Source organism: Hirundo rustica, chromosome 1, assembly GCF_015227805.2.
Source record: "Hirundo rustica isolate bHirRus1 chromosome 1, bHirRus1.pri.v3, whole genome shotgun sequence".
NCBI classification, from domain to species: Eukaryota; Metazoa; Chordata; class Aves; order Passeriformes; family Hirundinidae; genus Hirundo; species Hirundo rustica.
The window spans coordinates 76,103,794-76,122,382 of record NC_053450.1 but is presented as its reverse complement, the minus strand read 5'-3'; the positions used below and the strand labels follow the sequence as shown (position 1 = coordinate 76,122,382).

The 18,589-nt window shown below is 35.7% G+C and overlaps 1 protein-coding gene across 1 annotated transcript in view; it reads left to right on the top strand.

Moving 5' to 3' along the window:
- MARCHF11 (membrane associated ring-CH-type finger 11) overlaps positions 1 to 17,885 on the top strand; it is a 32,395-nt gene extending 14,510 nt beyond the window's left edge. Inside the window, exons 3-4 of the mRNA XM_040074912.2 lie at positions 9,975 to 10,167; positions 17,261 to 17,885. Coding sequence (XP_039930846.1) covers positions 9,975 to 10,167; positions 17,261 to 17,583 — 516 coding nt within the window. The 3' untranslated portion in view covers positions 17,584 to 17,885. The remainder of the gene's footprint in view (positions 1 to 9,974; positions 10,168 to 17,260) is intronic.
- Positions 17,886 to 18,589: the final 704 nt, after the last annotated feature.

Sequence of the window (18,589 nt, the reverse complement as noted above, 5' to 3'; positions counted from 1 at the left end):
ATTTAAACAACAACTTAATTAAAAAGTTATTAATAATAATTTTGACATGAATACATTATACTAATTCTTATAAACATATAATGCAGTAGGGCAAATTTTCAAGCAGTGTATTATTTACCATATTCATTTGTACAGTCTAAAATTTTATAATTATGACTAACTTCTCTCTAAGTGAAGATTTATTGCTAATTTAAATGACTACAAAATCAATCTATTTGATTTATTAATCTAAGAAATTACATTCAAATTGACTTATAAAGCAGACTCTGCCAGATTTCATTCAATCCATAACCCAGGATTGTGTTCTTCGTGATTACATGCCAGCATATAATAGCTTGATATTCTTACCATCCTGCCTTCTAACCTTCATCCAAGATCCACATTATCTTACTTCAGGATTAGACAAGGCAACAACCTGGACTCAGGATATATTTCTTGAGTATTTTTGTTGCCCTTAAAACCTGAGCTACTCCTTGTTTCACATCTTACAAAGAAACACATGACATCAGAATTGCTTCTCCCGTGAGCATCTTCCAGATTTTCATATGAAAATTCTGATTGCAGTCTGTAAATTAGTTTTTGCCCAGGGCCAAAATGAGCAGAGGCCAGTATTTACACTCAGTTGATTTCTGATGAGGTTGTATCCTTCACTGCTGGAATACATCATTGCCATACAGCAACAGAAAGAAGACTAACAGGGAAGGTGCATCTTCCTCACTGAAGTTGGGGAGTTGCTTTGTTCCAGAACTATTGTTCAACTACTTTGACTAATGTTACTGCAGGATGTGGGGAAATTCAGTGACAATACATGGTGATGTTACTTCATTGCTTGTCTTTGGATTCATAGAGTGTCCAGAAGCAGATAGCAGGAAGCAGCAATTATGACGTGCTTTAAACAAAATCATGCTTTGCAACTAAAGTGTGCTTATCCAGTCGAATATGTTTGTGCATCTACATTCTGAGGGTCCTCTTTCAGTCTTCTTTTGGTGAACTGGAAACTTTGAACTCTGAAATTCCAATTACATGGAATTTCTTTCACTTTCACATAATTTCTATGCTTCTTTTCCTTTAAAGCCTTTCCATGGCTTCTTTTTCTGCATCCAGAGCACACTGGAATATGCCAGTGTCAGAAATAGTTCCTAATGCTTTCTTTGTACCATACTAAAATCATTTCCCTACTTATCCCTATGGAGATGAAGTGAATAGAGTAATCAATTCCATTTGCTTTCCCTTTGGTTCAGTGAACATCTATGAATTGTATGGGAACTGGAAGTGTTCCAATAAATTACTTGAAAGAAGTTCTACTATTGAATATCCTGAATAACACAGAAATCTCAGTTATTAAAATACTATCCTTAGAGGTGAAAGTTTAAAACCTTGCTTTAATTCAGGTGAACAATGGGTTTGAGGCAAGGTTCTCATAAGGGAATGGACCAACCATTAAGGTGTAGAATATTCGCAGATAAACTCTCTATGTTTCCTTTTGCACAGGTTGTAAAAAATATTTAATTATTCATAGAGTCAAAAAGACAGAGAAAGAGTAGCCAGCACTTTCGGAAAGTCTAGCTAGCAAATGAAATGTGAGTTTCAGTAAAGGAACCAGAATTAATACTTGAATCCTTTCAACATGATAGACAAGAAGGCATCCACAGAAATGATCAAGAACAGATGATCCCTCTGTATAGCGACTTGTGTCCAGGGTATTTTTGTGGAAGATGCTTGCTCTGGCCCTTCCATCCTGAGCAATTTTTAATTTAAAATTTAAAAATTGTCAACAGTTTTACCTAGAATTTACAGACAGTTATTTTCCCAGGAGAAAAGGAAAAAGCAACCCTTTCTGGTACTGTCTATTCATGTTCAAAAGGCAAGATACAGAACTGTACAGGCAAAAGGTGGTTAACCTTCCTAAATGACTACATGGCATGAAAATTGTTAATACCTCTATCATATCACTCATTTATGATTTTTCTGAGGTTTACTTCCTCAGTGCAATTATAATGAATGTTTTTTCTCCCAGTGTTCTTCCAGGAATGTGGACTGACCATAACAGGACAGTCTTATGTTTGATCTAAGCTTTCAGCTTAATTTTGCAGATCATCCTTAGGTTGCAGAGACTGCGACAACCATGGCAGGCTTTAATTTCCTCCAGTCATTAATATTTAATTTTCAGATAATGCTATCAAAAGTACAGTAGGTTGCAATGAAATTCAGTATTTCCAATACAGCTGCAACAGAAATTGAACAGTTCCTACTTTACAGTAGGAATGCTATTTATTCACATAGAATGGTAATTTCATTTTCACCAAATATACACTTGCATGGAATGTGCAAAATACTGATGAGCTAAGCCACTAGGCTAAAGTTAGTTAGTTTGAGTCTCACAGAAATTAAAAGTTAACTTGAGAATAATTTACTTAACTGTACATGTTTCTCATTTCCTCGAGGAACCCTTCTTGACTGTTTCCCCTTTGCTATTTTGTATATCAGCAAATATGCTTGTTTGTTGAAGACCCCCATGAGAAAAAGGTCTACCAAGCATAAGATTCTCCCACCTTCCTACAGAATACTGTAGGAAGAATCTGTATCTTCCTCCTCCTTGGGTGTCCTGTAACAAACTCCCACCAGGATGTCTGGCTTGTCACCCTTCCCCCTGAATCTTTACCCATAAACACTCAACTCTATCAGTACCATCATTAGGTTCTGGACAATCATTACACTCCTAAAGTTCAGGGCTACTTTGCCAATTTTCCTTCCTTGCTTATCCCTTCTGAAGATTTTGCAGCTATCCATTGCAGCATCCCAGTTGTGCAAATCATCCCACCATGCTTCCACGAGGCCACAGTTTTCCTGCTGCCCAGTGGCTTCCAGCTCCTCCTGTTTGTTGCCTGTGCCGCATGCATTAGTATGGATGCACTTCAGTGGGGCTATTGATCCCACCACCTTTTTGGGGGGAGAAGTCCTAATTCCTTCATGACCATTCTCAGGTGTCTCTGTGCTTTCTAATGTATCAGTAACTTGTGCTTTTGCTGACACAGAGATCTTCATTCCTACCTCTACTGAGATGGCAGACCAAAGGACCTTCATAGCACTCTGCCCCTCCAACACTGGTGTGCAATCCCCAGGCTGATCTCTAGCGAGCATGGCTTTATCCATTTTCCCTTCAAGTTTAAATTAAAGCTCTTTCAGTGAGCCCTGAAAACTCCTGTGCGAAGATCCTTTTCCTGCTCTGCAACAGGTGCACCCTGTCTGTCACCAGCAGGCTCAACATCATGTAAATTGACCCATCATTAAAAACCCCAAAATTCTGCAGGGAGGGAGTTGCAGAGATTTGCCTGCTACACTCGGCAGGAACTTGTCACCATGCCCTGCCATTTAGGTCACTGCATTCTGTTGGATAGAGGGTAGGGAATCCTCCATATCATGCATTCTGTCTGCCCTTTTGGGCCTGTCCCAGGGAAGGCGGCTGTACTCTTTCTTTACTCAACCCGCTTGCTTGCTCCTGGAGCTCCGTCGGTAAGCAGAGAAGCTCCCGTGCTCGGGCACACCTCCCACAGGGACGCTCCGTACTGCGGGCCCCTACTGGTGCAAGAGCGGGGCACACTGCAGCCTGGCGCCAGGGTGTCATTGTATTCCCACTGGAGCTCTGCCTGGGCAGCTGCCTCAAATGGTCATACACATTGCTTAATTCATTTTAATTTCATTTTTTAGCTATCAGAAAAAAATAGACACTGATAATTTCTCAGAGAAAGAATAATGTAAGACTAATGCAGTTGACATCACAGCTCTGCTTGTGGTCTCAGATCCCAATTCCAACATGATTATCATAAGATAAAAGGTTGAACTGTTCTGCTTAGTAAGCAGTAACATTTTGAAAGGTGAATATAATAGAATGTGCAGATTTTGTACATTGACTAGGATGTCCAGGCTTCCGGACAGCCAGGAATTCAAGATGCACCCATTGTAGGTGTAGATGTTCAGTCAGTTGTGTACATGCAGTAAGTCAACACTTCCAGGACCTGTCAACTAAATTGCTTCAGTGGGGCACAGATGGACAGGATCTGCAGAGTAAATGTAATGTTTTCAGAATGTCCCAAGTAAAATACTGGTGCAGCTTTCCAAGCTAACGGAAAAATTATGTACAGCCCAAACTATCTGCATTGATGAGCTCTCTGCCAGATGAAAAGATAATGGGCATCATGACTCCAGGCACTCTCTGTGTTAATGATGTATCAAAATAGGCAGCCATTTAATGCTGCACTGCAATTTTTGTGACATTGATTCTTTCAAGAAAAAGGTCATAAAAATAGAACCCAATAGCTAAAAATGACATTTTTAACGTTTGTGTGTATACTCAAAACTATGTATTTTCTGTCCAGCCTTGTCAGTAAGTTAATTATCTTTGTATACTGAATCTTGTAGTCAGTTGTGTGCTTACTGCAAAACATTTTAGAAATCCTAACTATCTAATCACATAGACTACCAAGAAGATAAAGTAAGGAACAGCCATTTCAAAAATTATTTGTTGGACTTAAATCAGTGTGTTCTTTTGCTTCTCTATGACTTTCATTCATATGTACACAGATTACAAATCTTGTAATGGATAGTGAATGACAGTAGGAAAGAACTTTTTCTTGTGAGAGTTGGTTCTAACAATTAGAGCAATCTAACAAAATATTTTTGAGGTTGTATATTGGGTATGTCTTCAGGTTAATCATGTTATGTTACAATAGGTCACAGCCAGGCAATATTGTTATTGTTATGTAAAATATTAATTCCAGAATGAGTGAAGGGATTGAGAGGTTTCCATCAGCAGTGTCCATAATAAACTGTGTTTCTGAGGGAACCGAGTGGGATAACTCCATAACAGTTCTTTGGCTTAAGGAATTTTTGAGGATTATGAATTAGTACAGCTGAAGCTGATATGCATTTGGGTAGCCATAAGGAAATTTCATATGTTCTTTACTGAGGATGTAGGAAAACCTATAGTTTCTTTGCAGACATTTTTAATGCTAGGTATTCTAAGTACAAGCACAGTCTCTACTTTCTAGATCACTTTTCTGCCATGTATTATACAATAATCAATGGGCTTTTAGAAGGCATTATTAAAACAAAGCTAAGTTAATATTGATTTATCTCAAAGATGACAGACCTTTGAATATTTTATCCATCTTTATGTTATTAAGGACATGCATATAACTGCATTAACTTTATTCTTTAACAATTAGTCCATTAAAGCAATATGTTTCCTTCAACTTCTGAATGTCTCAACCTCAAAAATAAGGAATTATTTCCTTATATTTGTATTTTTGTTTGACAGAAACCTTAGAAGTAAAGAGGAGCAATGTTTCTGGGGTCAGAATTTGAACTCTAGAGTACCATTAATGTACTATACTCTCAAATGATTTATCAGGGGAAGACCATTGGTAAATAAAAGTTTAAAAGAACCAAATATAATGAAGTGTCAGTAGAAGTAAAAGTCTAGAAAGTTTTCAAGGGCAGAGAATAGTACATTAAATCAGAACTATTAATTATATTTTGTTTAAAACACCATTTTTAAAGGAAGTTTTTGACATCAGTGTAAATGAAAATAAAATGCTTTTTTTTCATGGGCAACTGAAATGGCATGGTACATCTTAACACTACAGATATGGTGGGAAGGAATATGAAATGGGTTTTTATTTCACAGAAATTTAAATGACATTTTTAAAAAAAGTATTATATCTGAAACCTACAGCATTATTATAGTTATCTAGATACAAAATATTTCACATTTTCTTTCCATTTCTAGTTATTGAGCAAAAATTACAATCTTTCTTAAAATATTTATTTTTTAAGGTCATGTAGTTTACAGAAGCTGACACTAAAATCCTGTCTAGATCTTTTCTAACTTGGCAAAATACTTAGCCAAAATAACTGTTACTGATTGTGGAATGTATAGTCAGCAAAGATCAAAAACAAATTAGAAAGTAATAATATTATTTACAATCATGAGCAATTACAATTCTTGAGACAAGTTATATGAAGAAAATGAGAAAAACACTAGTGGAAATAATGGATTTAGATCATGACATTTAAATCACACTAATAATGTGATCATTCAATTTATGATGTTAAATAATTCAGTCTGTTAGACTTTGAATGTAGTTTCTCAGCATTAACTATTACTGAATTATTTTTACTATATTATTTTTTTACCTCATAAGTCATTATTTTGACATTAAAAGGTGAAGTGATTATAACATAACAGTGAATACAATAAGGAAAATAACTGTGGGAAATCAAAGAAAGTTTAACTGACTTTTAATGCTATAAAAAGAATCTTACTCTTAGAAAGACCTTTCTTTTCCTGGGTTTCCTGCAGTTGTATTCTCACAGGTATTAGTCATGTTGTGAGAGAGACTTTGGGCCAAGCAAATGGTGTGACCACAACTCCAGTTCCTCTTCACAAGCCTTGTTATGAAATGCAAAGCAACCAAACAATTCAGTCCTGTGCAGTTCATCTCATTGTCTAATGGCTAATGCTGGCCATGTTTAAGAAAGGACTGAACATTCCCAGCCTATCCGCACGTGAATAACATTGTAATTACAGAATACCACCTTTCTTATGTGAAAAACATACCTGTCCCAGTAACATCTGCTTGCTTTTTTATAATTTGTACCCAAACTCAGTCAAATTTATGAGGAAAAAAATCAAGACGCTCATTTCCCAAGAGGAAATCTCAGGCTGCTACAAAAAAAACTGACTGGAGATGGGCAAGGAGGAGGAAATTTCAGCTGGGGTAAGTTAACACCATCAGGACCATCCACAGTCTTCCTGCCATTAGCACTATGGACCAACATAGATAGAAGATGAGGTCTCCAAGCTCACCACGTTAGAGCTGAACACCAATCCACCCCATCCCATCCCTCCTAGGGTGCTGGATTCCTATGGCAGACTGCTGACCACAACGAGGCACGTTAGCGGTTTCACGTAAATTTTCTTGCCCACTAAAATGTCTCCATCTTACACACACAGTTCTTCCTCACACATCCACTATGGAATATCATCAATTAGCTTAATTTACAGATTACAGTAAGGAAGAAAATATCCTAACTTTTTTTTTTTAATTTCTTGATTATTGCTGTCCTTCATAGTGAAGAAGGTGGAGGACTAAAATTTCTTTCATAGAACAAAGACAGTGAATACTACAAAGGTTAAAGTAGTTGGGTAATAGAAGAAAATATTCAACCCAATTTTGGGGTTCTTTTTCTTTTATTATTTTGATGGGGGTTTTGATTTGTTGGTTAGGGGGATTTTTTTTGAACTGTTCTTTGCTTTTTAAAGGCAGAAGAGTTAGGAACAACAACCTCTGGAAAGCTTGTGCTTTTTCTCAGAAATTGTAGTAATTTGATAGCATGTTAATATGCTGAATCTTTGGAATTACTGACTTTATTGAGGTTGAGAGAGGTTCAACTGCTTGCATTCTTGGTAGATCAGAATAGTAAAACAATAAGAATACATTGTTTAGAGGAGGCTAGGAAGAGTTGAGGATCATATCTATGTTTCTTAGAACTTTTCAAGGTCAAGTTTCTCTAGAAATAAAGAATTGGGAAAACCCAACAAGAAGGCCACATGAAATGGGTGGTAGGAATGGTTGACACTGAGGAAGAGACACTGGTTTTTAGGCAACTCCAGAACAGGAGATAAGCTCTGTATCTAGACTGCGTGCTACATTATTTATCCCAATTTTTTTTATTGCTTTTCCTTTTGTTTATTACTCTCTTTGCAGACTAACTATGAGCAATCTAAGTTTTGTTGGTTTTTTTTTTAAAAAAAGGAAGTGAGTTTAGGAACTTCTGCATTGCTGAAATTGCACTGTGACAGATCTGCTGTTAATTTCATTTATATAAGTCTTTTCAATTTATTGCCAGCTTCTTCCGTGAATTTGACAGTGTAATATTTTGTGACAGTAAAAGCTTTACTTCATGTAAATGGACTTTGATTTCAGACATTCCGAAGAAATTTAATACAGGTCTGTCTCACACTGATAAAGAAAGAAGATAGACATACATAATCAACAACATTTTTGACAGTTTTCTGCCAAGTCACACTATGTAGCTTCAGCTGGGAAATGAAAAATAATTTTGTTTAACATTACCCTATGGAGTCTAAAGAGTGTTGAATGAATTTCAGACCTGAACTCCCAATCCTGTATACTGAGTCCTGAAAATCCCACACCATTCTGTCATGCATCACTTGTTAATGACCTTCTTTGACCTTTATAAAAAGACTTGACAAAGGAAATGAGTATCCATAGTTGTTTTGCTGTAAAAAAATAGTACTTAGTATGAATAGTCCCATTCCAAACCCTCAAGTTCCATGAAAAAGCTAGTATGCATTTAATGAGTTCATTATAAAAGGATAGTATTTCAAGACAGACAATTTATAAATTGTTATATATCTATCTTTTTGTACTGTTATATTCAGAAGGTTGAAAAAAGAGAAGGAATGCAGCACCAATTGTGCATATTAGGCTACAGTAGAAAAGTTAATGGGAAGAGCTGAAAGAGAATAAAGGGACAAAGGACCCATTGCTCACCCAGGCTCTTCTTGATGGGAGGTAGAGTGTAAGTGGGATAAAAGAGGATCAGAATGAATATAAGGAAAAATGTTTTTGAAAAAAAACTTTTTTCAGCCTGAGTACAGTCAAGAAATGGAGCAGATTGCACAGAGAGGCTGAACAACCTCTATACTGGGAAGTTTTCAAGGTGTTACAGAATAAACCCCTGAGCAGCCTGGTCTGATCTCATCCCTGATCATGCTTTGAGGAGGAAGTTGAACTAGAGGGCTCCCAAAGCCCCTTGCAACATGAAGTATTATTTTATCTTATGATTATATGGTACTGGGTACCCAGCAGCTGTAAAAAAGAGAAGGCTTTAGTAAAGTAGTAGGAAAAAGGAAAAATTATTGCCAGATGGGAAAAGAGGCAAGAAAACCCTTATTGCAATAGCTTTCTCCACTTGTTCCCTATTGAAACTATAGAAGGAGGCAGGTACATCCAAAATTAGGAACAGGAAAGATGGCTGCCTCCAGAGTCTTTGCCGCAGCCCTGGAAGGAGTGATGGGACTGGAATGGGTGTCTACCAAAGTAATTCAGAAAATTATGTCCAAAAAACCCCATATATGTTAAGGGTAATCTAGAACAATTAGTTCCTTATGCTGTGTTTTGTTTTTGTGACTCTTGTAGCAGAATTGTATTTCTTTTATCTTGACAGAAGTCAGAACACACGCTCTCTTATATTTAAATCTTTTCACACCATAAACCAGAGTCACCTCACATATGGAAGATACAGCCTTCCTTGGAAAGGTGGACATAATTGAGGTGCACAGAAAAGAAATATTTGTGCTATCTATATTCAGGACTCCTCCTGAGTTTTCATGTTGCGTCCACACTGGGTTGCAGGAGCCTTTTTGTGCTGTTAACACTGGTTTATGCAGAGAAAGACAACTCCCTTGATATGTCTGGAACTTCTTTGATGAGAAGCCTGAAAGCAGAAAATGGCTTCACACTTCAGGAGGGAGGGATGGAAAGGAAACATGTCACACTAACATAACACATATTTGAAAAAGTCTTCTTCCTTTTTTATTCTGTTCATTGCTCTCCAAAGATGAAAGACTGAGTTCCATTCCTATGACTTAATATTTTTTTGCCTACATATTCAAAACAGAAGTAAAAGATTAACTCTTCGGAAGTTCACAGCTAGACCTGATTGGTAGTGACACTGGAGGAAATGGGAAAGCAACTATTAGCTTCACTTTAAAAGTGAAATAGGAAAAAAGATATATAAAATGTCACTATCAAGGATATTATTAATATCTATGAAGATATATGTACATATTAAAATAATTTCTGATTTCAGGAAAAAAAGTGGAGTTGAATGTGCAACCATGGACAGTAACATTTTTATCTTATACAACTTTGTTTCTCTTTTAGTGGCAAAGCATTACTATAACACTGGTTGAGAAAGTGCAGATGGTTGCTGTAATCCTAGGATCTCTGTTCTTAGTAGCAAGTGTGACTTGGCTTCTATGGTCAGCCTTCAGCCCTTATGCAGTATGGCAAAGAAAGGACATCCTTTTTCAAATCTGCTATGGAATGTATGGTTTTATGGATCTAGTATGCATAGGTAAGCTCAAAATCTTTAAACAGCACAGACTGTGGTTTAAGACTGTGGCTATCTCTATTTTTCTAATTGGTCACTCGAATTGATCACTCCAGTTCTTTGCAGATTTATTCTCAGCTGATACCTTTGGCAAGTGGTGCTTTTTACAGTGTTGCAAATGTCGCAGAGAGAAAATAATCAAAGAAGCTTTACTCTCAGATTCATCAGTGTAGTCCCAAAATCTTAATGGTGAGAACAGGATCAGTTTAAATTTCTTGATAAAACAACTAGCAAAGTTCAGGGAGTTAAACAGATGAAAATATGAAATACTTTATGAAAATAATTAGTAAAATTACACACTGTTGTCTTCTGATGCCAGTTTGAATTGGATTGTACCATCATGAAGCACAGAAGAAGCCCTTGAAGATGTCATCAAACTGCACACCCAAAATTAGGTTGCACAGATTTATATAGGTCACTGTGCTAGAAATGGAGAAGAGAGAAGGCAGGCATGAGTTCTTTGCACATCATAAACAATTATGAAACACTCACACAGTGCTAACTATAGTAACTTGCTTTACTATTAAAAAGTCCCAAGTCATCTAGCTGAAATCTTGTAAAAGAAACTACATTTTATTGCAACACTGTATTGACCACTTTTGAAATTTCTGAAAATACACTGGACTCAGAAATATTTAACTAGAAATCCCTTTAGTATTTGGTAAAACAACATGATTTGATTGTTAGAATACGTATGATTATTTGTAGAGAAAATTTACATTAAATATTACATAATTATATAACTTAGATAATTAAATTTACATAATCAGTAATAATTATTTAAATTAAACCACCTTCACAGAATTTTATTTGCAAGAAAATCCAGAAGCCATCTGATGTTTGCATTGACATTTCTGAGAGATAAATGTTATCTGAATCTTACATACAGGAATTAGGACAGTGCTGAATTCGGCTTTGTAAGGAACAAAGAAACAGAGTGATTCCTAATATCAAGGGGTTTGCTTCAGCTGTAAACCACATCATATTTTATTGAACCCATCCCATTACTGTAAAAGTATTTCTATTTCAGCTGCATCAGCAATTCTGTTCATTTTGTAATTTTTGTTATAGAAGCCTGCTCTGGAATATTTTGTAACAAAGGCTTTCTTCTGTGAACCCAAATCTCAGACAGAAAAGTGAGCAGAATCTCATATCTTGGACAAGTGCTCATCTTTTACGTGACTGAAAGGACTCAGCTACACATCCTCCTAGATGCTGATTTCTGAATATCACCTCTTCCAGCTAAACACTCAATGTTGAGGGCTTTGCTTTTGTTTAAAAATACACTAAAGGAAGATAAAATGTGCTTCATGCATTCCAAGCATTTCATTTATATGGTTTGTTTGAGTTTTTCTTTCTCCCCACTAAAAAAAAAAATAAAAAAATTGGTATGCATCAGCTACCATTATAACCAGTTACTTCAAATTATTTTCATTTTTCCCATTTGTTTTACTGTTAAAACACCTAAACCAGATTAAACTAAAAATCAGCCAAAAACATCCATGGATGATCAGAAATACTACTGTATTTATCCATAGAAGTAAATACTTGGAAGGTGACCTTCCATAGATTGGTACATGCAGTTCTTTAGCTGCCTTTCAGACCAGCTAGGCTCGAGCCACCACTGAAGTGGAAGCTGCTGAACAAACCTCACATGGAGCTTCTGGCCCAACTACACCCTGCAGGAGCAAAGCAAACACACAGATAAACTGACTTGCCTGTCATTTAATAAATACATATTTTATAGAACTATCATAAATAATATATGAAAATTTAAAGGCAAAAGTGACTAAAATATGTTTGGACACTATTTTGTAGTTACCAAATTCACTGCAGATAAGACTAAGGATTTTACTAGACTGTCTGGAAATTCAGAAAGCTGTATAAAGGAGGTTTGGTAATTGAGAAATTTTGATAACCCAGATTCATTCAGACCCACTTATTCTGCATATAATTTAAAGTAATTTGCATCTGTTAGCTTGGAAGATCAGGACTTCTTGTAACTCTTAAAAGTATTCATTAATATAATCAACCTTATTCAATTTCATCTTTTTCTTTCATGATAAAGTGAGGGGGGTTTAGATTGATAATTTTAATTTAAAATTTTCAGACAAAATTCTCTAATAGATATATGTAATTATTGCTTATAAATTATTTAAAAACCCCCAAACACTTTTCATTATGCTGAGGACTTCCCAAGGCATTAAGTTACTATTTTACCATTATTATGTATAATCTCTTATATCATAAAGCTTGTAATGCTTACAATCAGCTACAGCTCTCACTTAGGATCTCCTTTCATTTGTGTTTAGTCATCTGTGACGTTCTCTTAATTTTCAACAGGATTTACAGTGAGTGAATACCTCTACTCCCACTGTAATCTCTCATTATTTCAATGAAAAGTTTATGCAGACATACAGGTTTTCCTGTGCACCACATATTTCAAGATGATACTTAAGATACTGGTGGTATGACCAAGATTTATTCTGCCTGCCTTCAGTTATGCCTCCCTACACCTTTGCAGAAACAATACGAATATTTTTGGTCATTTGTGAAGTGTAGATATCTTCACACAAAAAGTGTGAAGCACTTTTTGAAATGTTTTGCTATAGTTTTTGAAAGCAGTTTGCCTAAAAGTACTGACATATTTTTATGACATCTTTGAAGATGTGCACATAACAATTAGCTTACTCAGTGATTGACTTCTATATCATACGTAGCACACCACTCACTTTCTTATTAAGTGAATTACACCTAACTTGTATTTTACATCCTTGTTTTTACTTTTCAACAAAAGAAAAATCCTAAATATTATAGATCACCAGAATATGTTCTGTTCATTCTAGAGTAAATGTTTTATTGATATCCACTGTTCTCTTTCTTCTAGTCTGAATTTTCCCAGAATTCTTCCTGACAAATAGGATCATTTTTACTTATCAGTGCTGGTTTTAACCCTACAAGTCATTACCTTGTACTTTTCTGCATCCAAGCTGAGCATTAAGCTGTTCTCTTTGAAATTTGTTATAAGTATGAGTTTTCCTAAAGCAAACCTTGAACACCCTGATCAAACAGAACTACAGCCTGTGAAACTCAGAGCTATTCCAGTGATGGTTCTAGGATCAGACCATTCATGTAGGGATTACCAAAGGGAGTGAGTTCATGAAAAGAACGAATAATATAAATCCCTGATCTACTCACTGAAGGACAGTATATCAAGCCTTTGCCATTCTACATTCTAAACCTAGCAATTATTTTGTGTAACGGAAAAGTCATAGAATTTTATATAATTTTCACTGGCAAATAGTTGTAACTACTGGTCATAAATGGTTTTAACGTGAACAAAACCTATCACAAATAATAACAGCTGACTTGCAATCAGATCAACAATGCTGCTCCTTTTCCAGCAGTGAAAAGCAGTTGTTACATCGCACTAGACACATGACTGCTGCCAGTAGTACTGCGGCAAGGGAGTAAGAGATGGGAGCGAGTGCGAGTGTGAATTTCCCTCTGAAAGCCTCTTTCTTCCTTGCTAAGGAACTTGATGCCTTGCAACTTTCCTGTTACTCCTTGGTTGTAAAAAGGAAAAGGCTGAAGTTACAATGAACACATCCAGCTGCACCTCATATGTCTTTACTCAGAAAATCTTTTTTTTTTCTCACACTAGATCTAATTCTAAATAGTTTAAAAAGACTTATATTACTATTTTTAGCCTGGATATGGTTCACTTTAATGCTGTGAGCAATTGATTTTTTTTTTTTTTCTTTAATATCTGTGGGCCCTAGAATAGTTTTAAGACTATTAGTCTTAAAACAGTCTTATTATTAAGACTATAGTCTTAATAGTTTTAAAACTATTAGTTTTAATAATTTTTGTCCAGAGGTAAAGTCTGTTTCTGAAAATAATCTTTTATCCCTGGATAAAATCTCGTGATATTTCTGGAAGGACCAGTCCTAAATTATTATATATAAGATTAGTGTGATAAATAAGATGAAGTTGTAACTTAATGCCACCAAATATGAATGATATAACAAGCTGATTGCTTGTAAAGACATTCAATAGTAAAAAAATTCAAGTATCTTGTGGGTCAGGGTAAGAAAAACTTTGAATACAGTGAAAGAATAGAATATTACTTGGCAAAAAGATAATAAAATAAAATAAAATTAGGATTCTCCATAATCCTCTTGGCTGGATCCCATTGCAATCCCTCCATCTTAGAGATAAAACTTAAAGTCTTCTTAGGACCATACAACATTTAGATGGGTCCATCATCCAAAACCTCAGCTGCTTGTAAATATTAATTGGACAGAACACCTGAACCGCTAACAGCGGTGAATTGTTCTTGAGATCATCTGAGTCAAACAAATATTTTTCTCCTACAGGTGTTCAGCGGTGTCCTCTGTGCTGTTGAAATCATGGTGTTTGGAACAGATCCATATTCTTCAGGGATTTGTTCTTGTTTTCTCTCTCATAGCCACGTTCATTGCTTGCTGTGGAGCCCTTAAGAAAAAGGCAATTATTTGTCATTTTCTTAGCTCCAATGGCTACCTTCAGAGATTAACTACTTGTATTATGAGCATCGGAACTCCTCTGGACCTGGAAAATCTCTAGCATTTAAAACTTACCTAGAGTTCCTCTTGTTCGTGGTCTTGGAACTACTGGTGTCAAGAACTTCCCCATCCCTCCCCCAGTCCTTTTGCCTCTTCTTCGTAGGTATTTTTCAATCTATAGCTCTATCAAAAAGAGAGCTAAACTTTTTCTGTGAGGAAATTATGAAAGTGTGCCTTTTCTCCTTCAGCACTGCCAAATCTGACAACTTTATGCCAAGGCTTGCAATATTTCATCCTTTGTTTTGTAACTCTTTTAAAGTATATGAGACTAACAGCTTCCACTATAAAGAAAATTTCTTATCCTTGCCAATGTTTAAAAACTTTGAAAACATAATTTCAATAAATTCTGAAAGCCCCAAAACAGTAAAAGAGAGCTCCCTTAAAGAAGTCATCCTACGATTTTTTCTGTTTTAATTTTGGAAAGATATTTTGACTGTTTAAATATGCTTCATGTACCTCAATGATCCTTTCTCAAATGCTTCCTCCTCTATTCTGAAATACACTGTTCAGGTTCTAGTGGAGTGCAGACACGTATCCTTACTTTGGAGTAAATAGGTTCTTTTAACTTTGCTACATCACAGACTTGAGAGAAGTTGGACCAAATAATGCTGTGTTCCAGGAACGGGTTGAGGAAGATTATTCTCATCTCCTTTATCAGCTTTATAGGAAATTCAAAAGAACACAAAAGGGTGAATCTTTGTCACAGCAGTAAAACCATGGCTAATTTGGTTTGTAGATTCTGTACAAGAGGAAATACATTTATTCTTTTTGATACAATCAAAGCAGTCTTGAAGGTATGTTTATCTATTGACTAAATTATTATTACACTAAGTTTTAAAGACAGGTTACTTTATATCTGAGAAGATAAAGATAGAAATCTTGCAATCAAGAAGAAATTCCACTAAAATGCTTTGTTGTTACAAAATACATTTAAAATATTTACGATTAATTTTTTTGTTTTGTGCCACTTTTGCTGTATTGGATGCTTCAATGAATTTTAGGCAACTTGAAAGCCTTACAGAGATGCTGCATTCACTATCACGGCCTTCTGAAAGAAATCTTTGAGTTTCTCCATCTTTCAGTGTAATGATCTTTAAAAATGTGTTAGAGTAGGGGTTGCTATCTGCAAATCATTGCACTTGAATGTGAGGTTTGCTGTTCACATAAATATTTTTACCTCCCTTTCTGCTTGTCTCATCTTTCTGTGAGCATCTCCTTTCTAGTATTAATTAATCATGCTAAAGGACCTCAGACACTTAAATCACAATTTTCTTGTGTAGAAACAGGTGATATACAATCTCTTGGGCTATAGGACACCACATATCATATTTCCTATATGTGGCCACGTATAGGATAATTTTAGGCAAGGAGCACACTGGACAAAAGATTTATAAATGTTTTTGGCTAGGCACATTGCTCTTTTCCCAAAGCAGGGAGCCAGAGAAAAGAGGTGGTGTTGCTCAGAACAATATAAGTGTCCTCAGCCAGGCTGGCTGAGGAAAAAACTAGTAAGAGGACAGAAGCCCCATGTATATCCCCAGTAGATCCATACTTGAAATACATATAAAGAGTGTGAGTGTAAACACACATTAAAAACGTTAGTAGTTTCATTTCTTGAAATAAGTTGCTTGAACGCATGCAGTAGGCATAAATATTAGGTACGTGGAAATTCTTAAACAGATTGGTCTCTTGAGGACTCCAGAAATTCTGTATTTTCCTTGAAGAACCTTTTAAAAGATTTCTGGGTCTCAAGAAAAAGATAATTTGCAACTTTTTCCTATTGAATACTGAAGAGAAAGAAGAAAGTGTGTCATCCTTACCAGGCTCCTTGTAGTAAATAATAACATTTAATTTCTTCTTGTTCTAAAGAAAGCAAGACAGGAAAGTCATTATCCTTACAGCTGTTTCATAAATCTTCTGTGCTCTTAAGTTAAACTGGGACTAGGAAAGCAGTTAAATTTGTCTGCATCTGAACTGAATTCTACAAAACACTCTTAAACAAATGTAGGATTATCCTGTTCATAACAGAAGGTCTCACCTACTTAAAGGTCTACTTAAACCAGTACAAATCTCAGTAAATAAATAGTACTTACCGAGAACAAGGGCAGCACTAGCATAAACAGTCAATATCCAAACCTGCCAGTTTTGCATTGGTTTACTTAAATCTGAATAATTTATTTAGTTAGGCATGCTCAGATAATTCCAATGTTGCTAATGCTGAGCTTGCATTCAGAACAACTTTATTTCCCCTGCATGTTTCTGCCTCCCAAACAAATGAATAACCAGTTAAATTGCATATGTACAGTTTGTTTAAATTATTAATGTTATGAGTAATTTAATTGCATCTGGAAATTGTCAGACTCATTAAAATGTGTTGAATCTCTATTTACTCTCAAAATGGTATCCACTGACATTTTGTATAAACAATTTTTTTTCCCTCTTACTTTCAGGACTGATAGTCCATGAAGGTGCATCTGTTTATCGAGTGTTTAAGCGCTGGAGGGCTGTCAATCTACACTGGGATGTGTTAAATTATGATAAAGCCACGGACATAGAAGAGAGCAATCGAGGAGAATCCTCAGCAGGGAGGACATTGTGGCTGCCACTGACTGCATTTAGAAACAGAAGTTTAGTTCATCCAACACAGTTAACCTCACCGAGATTTCAGTGTGGCTATGTGTTGTTACACCTGTTCAACCGCATGAGACCTCAGGAGGACGCATCAGAGGATAACTGCTCTGGGGAAGTAGTGATGAGAGTGACCTCAGTGTAAAGATGTGGCTCACTGTGCTACACAGATAAGGAGGACGTGCCCTGGTGTTACAGGACTTTGGAATGTAGTTAAGATGAATGGTGAAACCATTAACACTTGAAAAAATATATACATGTCTTTTTTTTAAATTTAATGGTTTTTATATGATCAGATAGAACACAAATACATTTTTCTGGGGGAAAAATGTCTTGCTTTTTATATAGTCTGATTTATTGAATCTTTTCTCAATTTGTACCTGAGGTGTATGTAACATAGCTTAACTCTTAGGTCTTTGAATGATGAGGAAACTCATTTTTAAGTAAAAAGATATATTTAAATGTATTTTCTTAAACTCTGGCTTTAATCCACTACTGTTATTTTTTTCCACTTTCATGAGGATTAAACAGGACAACATTCTTCCAAAAAGAATAAGAATGTTGACATAAGTCAAATAGTCTTCCTTTTCTGTCTTTATTTTGCTGTTGTTTGAAGCTCAATTCAGGTGTGTGAAAGTAAGTGAGGGATATATTGTCCTTTGCTTTAAGCAGGAAGTCCTAAAGGAAGTCTTGTCTTTTAGCTCTCCCAAGTGTCCATGCAAGATATCAGACACAAGTATGACAGAGACAGGGGAAGAGGCTTGCACTGCCTCTTGAGTCTCTTCAGATCTGCAGTGTGCTAGTGCTGTGCCTGTGCACGCAAGTGACGTTACCTTCTGAGCAGCGCTGCTAGAATTAACAATGTGTGAATTTTTAGTACCATTCTAATTATAGGACATTGACATCCCTTAAAAAAAAAAAAAAGAAATGTGCATTGCAACTTCTGGAATAACAAATTCTGATAGAAACTGAAGTATAAATAATACAGAACCTTAATTTTGCCAGGGAACAAATCATCAATAGATGGATCAATGCTGTGAAGTTTGCTTCTCTTGTTTCTTTTTCACGGCAAAAATTCTAATAGAATTTAATCAAATGGAAATAATTTTCCACTTAATAACAAGTCTGTTGAAGATTGAGATCGAAAAGTA